This window comes from Cyprinodon tularosa, unplaced genomic scaffold, assembly GCF_016077235.1.
Source record: "Cyprinodon tularosa strain WSP-4 unplaced genomic scaffold, ASM1607723v1 ctg277, whole genome shotgun sequence".
Taxonomy (NCBI): Eukaryota; Metazoa; Chordata; class Actinopteri; order Cyprinodontiformes; family Cyprinodontidae; genus Cyprinodon; species Cyprinodon tularosa.
The window spans coordinates 1,172,607-1,177,649 of NW_024038982.1; the positions used below are offsets into that span (position 1 = coordinate 1,172,607).

At 36.7% G+C, this 5,043-nt stretch overlaps 1 protein-coding gene across 2 annotated transcripts; it reads left to right on the top strand.

Moving 5' to 3' along the window:
* Nucleotides 1-201: 201 nt before the first annotated feature.
* zgc:174935 (uncharacterized protein LOC796019 homolog) lies at nucleotides 202-2,992 on the top strand. 2 transcript variants are annotated; one of them, XM_038290159.1, is made up of 5 exons: nucleotides 202-724; nucleotides 1,623-1,677; nucleotides 1,793-1,907; nucleotides 1,997-2,033; nucleotides 2,094-2,992. In XM_038290159.1, the coding sequence occupies exons 1-5, from the start codon at nucleotides 431-433 to the stop codon at nucleotides 2,346-2,348; spliced, it is 756 nt and encodes a 251-aa protein (XP_038146087.1). In that variant the 5' UTR covers nucleotides 202-430; the 3' UTR covers nucleotides 2,349-2,992. The 2 variants fall into 2 exon arrangements, with proteins under 2 accessions (XP_038146087.1, XP_038146085.1); XM_038290157.1 differs by having other exon boundaries at nucleotides 205-724; nucleotides 1,997-2,992.
* Nucleotides 2,993-5,043: the final 2,051 nt, after the last annotated feature.

Consider the following 5,043-nt stretch of genomic DNA (forward strand, 5'->3'; position numbering starts at 1 on the left):
AATATATTTACTCCTGATAAGCTTTTAAGACAACCTCAATCAAAAACTCAGAAGTTTTTCATTCAAACTGGAAAAACACGTTTTGAGGTGTTACCAGGGTATGGTAACAGGTGCAGCAACCTGTTCCTCTTTTAGAAACTATTCAGGAAGGGGGCGTGTCTTTTTGTCCAAACAGCATCAATCCCAATGTTGAGCAAAAAAGAAAACTAAGGTGAGTCAGCTACAGGTGAGTGATCGATTGGCTTCAGTTTGCCAGCGATGCGCAAAGAGGAGGCGCAAACGGTGACGCGGAGCTTTTCTCTTTAAGCTGAGGATTTCTCATGGCGGATGAGGAGTAAATAACCTGGAGAAAGAACAATTAACACTCTGAACTTCAAGGGAACTTAATTTCATAAAAAAAAAAAAAAAAACAGGAAGGTGTTTATTCAGGATGAAAATCGCGTTTGTGCTTCCTCTCACTTTGCTGGTGTCTGTGGTTTTGGTGGGATACATCAAGATACGCAAAAAGGAGCACGAGAAGGAGGAGAAGCGCAACCGGTTCCAGGATATCAAACTGCGGGTGACCAGCGATGTTCTCCAGGAGTACGAGAACGAGAAGGTGGAGACTAGGAATGAGCTGGACAACCTGCAGAAGGAGCTGAAGGCGTTAGAGGAAGAAGTGAATGTTCTCAAGACCAAAACAGAGAAGTCGACGGGGGATTTAAACGGTTGCGATGGCTCCAAGGTGACTAGTTGGTTGAAAAAAATCTGTGTAAATCACTTAAAACATAGACTACATCTAATGCATCCAATTAAAACACACAGATCGGCTATTTTATTGAAAGTTCATCTAAATATTTTGATACAAATTTATCATTATATTAACATAAAGCAGTTTTGCATAATTTGTTCTTCTATATCTAATTAGAATCTGGGTATTGATTTATTTTGTTTTTCTCTGTCACTTTCTCCCCTTTTCCACTCCCAAAATACATCATCAGCCCTCAGTTGGAGCAAGCAACCTGTTGCTTTGAGGGCTGCAGCATCTAATCGATATATATTTGTCCAATAATGGGGAAAATATAAACAATTGGTCTAATTTATTCCACATTATGTGTAATTATGAAATTATTATTTTTCTCTGTAAATATTATAATTTGCAAAATGATCAGGGTGGTGTGAAAAAAGGCATACTTACCCTTATTAGAGAAAAATGGAAGGCGACTACACTAAATCTGTGTATTTTGATCAAAAAATTTATAAGTGCCTCTCATACCTTTTTAATGGAGGAATAATTTATAGTAATAATAATTTTTCTCTTGATATTAATTCTGTAGGATCCATTTTTTAACCTAAAAACTGGTACACATTGTATCGTGTTAAGGAATGTCAAATGACTTGTTCATTCAGCACTAACCAGAAAAACAAGATGGACTTCTTGCTAGGTGGACAATTGCTAGGGGTTAGGAAGTTCACTCTTCTATATTATCATAGAGTCAAGGCAGCTCCTACTTCCAAGAGCAAATCAGTGGTTTTCCCAACATATACCAAGTGCCTGAATATAAATTTCTATAAATATCTATGCAAAGTCGAATGGAATCAACATTTTTTTTTTTTTTTGGCATCTGTTTGTTCATTGACAGAAATCTGGTGCAGATCAAGTGGCAGCGCAGGAGACAAACCTGAACAACCTGAAGGGTAAGCGTACTTCAAATGTTAGCAATGGGGTTATGCTTGTTTTTGTTGTAACACCTACAGTAACCCTAACTTATTAGCAATACATTTAAATCTCCTATTGATGTACCATTCACAGCCGAAAAGGAGAAGGAGAAGACTGAGTGGAATGCAGAAATAGATCGACTGAAAAAGCAGCTGTCCGAAAAAAGCCAAGTCTGTAACTTCTTGAAAGAACAACCAGACCCCATAAAGTAAAGTTATCATTTTACTTTTATTACATTTGCAGAATAAGATCACAATGATGTGTTGTTTTAAAAATAGTTTCGCCTTTTCTTTAAAGGACTATGTGCGGCATTAAAGACGAGCCAAAGGCAGAGGCTCCAAAACCAGAAGAGAAAAGGGAAGAGCCCCCCAAACAACAGGAGCAAAAAGCAGAGGCTCCAAAACCAGAAGAGAAAAAGGAAGAGCCCCCCAAACAAGAGGAGCAAAAAGCAGAGGCTCCAAAACCAGAAGAGAAAAAGGCAGAGCCCCCCAAACAAGAGGAGCAGAAAGCCGAGGCTCCAAAACCAGAAGAGAAAAAGGCGGAGCCCCCCAAACAAGAGGAGCAAAAAGCAGAGGCTCCAAAACCAGAAGAGAAAAAGGCGGAGCCCCCCAAACAAGAGGAGCAAAAAGCAGAGGCTCCCAAACAATAACTAAAAAAGGAGAAACTCTTTCAAAAGAGCAAATAACATATCCCACTGTAGAACAAGAAGACATAAGGACAGATGCACTGAAATATACATATTCACTACCAGCATTTTTTGCACTAAATCTCAGGGTCATGTAGTTGTGTAGATATGTCATCAGGTACACCAGTGTCCTTGTTTCATTTTGGGTGGGATACAATGTTTCCGTTGACATTAAGCATATCCAAGTAAACAGAATAAATGTGGGTGTCGGTCTCTCCACATTATTGTAAACTGACCTTTTAAAGTTGTAGCTTTAAAATTATTAGTGCAGCAGCCCAGCAAGTGGTCAGTGAATTCAACCAACTAAAGCAACATAATTGCAACTGAATCCATCATTGGTGTAACATAGATACAGACACCAAGTCCAAAGAAAATCCTGTATATCTAGGAAAATGCTTTGTTCCTGCAAGTCTGAGATAAAGACCAATTCTCCATTCACTAACATCCCAACTGCCAAATGTCCCAGTTTCTTCAAAAGTGTCATCGTAATTTTAATTGCCATGTATGTCAAAACAATAAATGTTACATGTAGTGGAGGTAGGTCCTAGTACTGGTTAGAATTACTCTAGATCCTTTTTCATTAATTAAATAAAAAAAAATAAAAACGTGGTGTAGGGTTTTTGTTTTGGCACATATTTCATTTTGTGAATCTAGTTTTTTTTTATGTGTTTTTATTTTCTTAACATGAAACACTTTCCTTAGGAATTTTGCTGTAAGCATGCGTCAAACTGATGTTGCACAGCTGAAAATGCATAAATTATTTTAACGCTAAGTTTAGTTTTATATTGCTGAAGGAAATGGGTGCATTTACTCTTTTTAAAAAAAAATAAAAAAAAATATGTTTAAATTGTGTTATGCTTTTTATATTAAATTGCCACAGGACTTGACCAAAGCACTTTACACTGCATTCAGTCATTCACTCACACACTGAGGGTAACAAACTACATTGTAGCTACAGTTGCCCTGGGGCTTAATGACAGAAAAATTTTTGCCCCCCCCAGTCCCCCCAACCACCGTCAGTTGCCTACAATGCCGGTGAGGTGTTTTGCCCAAGAACACAGTGATACTAAAAGCTGGAGCAGGGCTTGAACCAACAACTCTCTGGTTAAAGGGTAAACTCCTTATCTGACGCCATTGTCACTCCTACTATATGAAGCCTTTTTAAGTTAACGTCCTTGAAAATAACCATAGAATTTAGCATTCATTGGCAGTTATCAGTCCTGTAGAATGGCTTCAGATTGTGCCTCCTACTTCCCAGTAATATTCCTAACCCTAAGGTAGTTCCTTTTTCGCCACAAAATTGATAAATCTATTCATGTGTGAGCCGAAAATAATTTCTGTAGTTCTAAAATAAACCAGAAAAATCTCATATCCTGTTAATTGAGTTGTTTTTAATCGCCAAATTAAATCTGTGTGACTGAAATGTAAAATTTTAAATGTAAAACTGAGACATGTATTTGTTTTTTTGTTTTTTAAATAGGTACACTTTAAATAAAATCAAAACTATAAAGTAGGTACCGGTAAATAAATCTTACGGTTTAAGACTCAGCCAAAGTGGCTGTTATCAATGATAAATTGCATATTATCAGCTGTAGGAAATTTAGCTTCTCAGGTCTGATTTTTAGGAAGGCCATGCATCATACACGTCTTTCAACATTTTATTCTCTCTCTCTTGTTGAAGACACTGAAAACTACAAAAATAAAGAATATAAAAACATTTCAATTGCACGTTCACAAAACTAAATGTCTCTAATCACACAGATTTAAAAGAAAATTGGTTAAACTAGATTAAACAGGAGATGGATCCTATATGCTAAATTATCAACATGAAACATTCAAATCAACAAAAGTGACTGTGTGTGCCTTTTAAACCAGAACAGAATCATCTTTTTCTCTTGAGTGGAGAAGTAACGTTGCTGCAGTGCTGGCATGTGTCTCTGCAGCCATATTGGATTACCAATAATTCAGTTCAAATCCACTAACTGAACTAGTCATGTGACCTTTATTCACATACAACTCAAAAACAGTAAATGAACTTTACTAAATGAATTAAAATAATTATTTATAAATTATAGAACGAACCTAACCAAAGACAAATTTTTTAACTCTTAACTATCACCTGGATACCTACAAAAAACCTATTAGAAGGTAGAGGAGGAACACCCTGAAGTCATTCTATGGGACTGGTGCCGTATGACTGCAGTTTTATTTTCTGTAATGCTGTTTTCACACTAACCAATGCTCCTAACTGATATCAAGTTCAGTTAAATAAGTCTTTGTAATGCTGCAAATCGGATAAGGTCTTGAATGTATGTGATGGATTTTGAGGTGAAATGGTAGTGCTCATAAACATAATTTTCTGAATATGAAAGTTACATGTTCATTCTCTGTCAATCAATACGGGTAATTCTTTTATAAGAACCTCCTCAAAAGGAAATGCAAAGTTTGCTTTTAAAACCAAAGGTGCCCAACAGACCTTGTGAATTATTATTTTTTTGTATCCAAAAAACTCTGACAAAAATCTCCAGACTAAATTAGGAAAGAAACCAACATGATTGGCTCTAAGGATAGCCGACACAGAGGACACTCCAAATTTACTGAACAAAATCTGCTCCCACCAGGTTAGCTCTGGGGAGCATGTTACCATGGTCACAGAAAC

What these genes read in the sequence shown, in the direction of transcription:
- zgc:174935 (XM_038290157.1), top strand. Translation starts at nt 431, where the DNA reads ATGAAAATCGCGTTTGTGCTTCCTCTCACTTTGCTGGTGTCTGTGGTT. An exon ending in ACGGTTGCGATGGCTCCAAG is followed by an intron (nt 725 to 1,622) that starts GTGACTAGTTGG and finishes GTTCATTGACAG; the next exon opens with AAATCTGGTGCAGATCAAGT. An exon ending in AAACCTGAACAACCTGAAGG is followed by an intron (nt 1,678 to 1,792) that starts GTAAGCGTACTT and finishes TACCATTCACAG; the next exon opens with CCGAAAAGGAGAAGGAGAAG.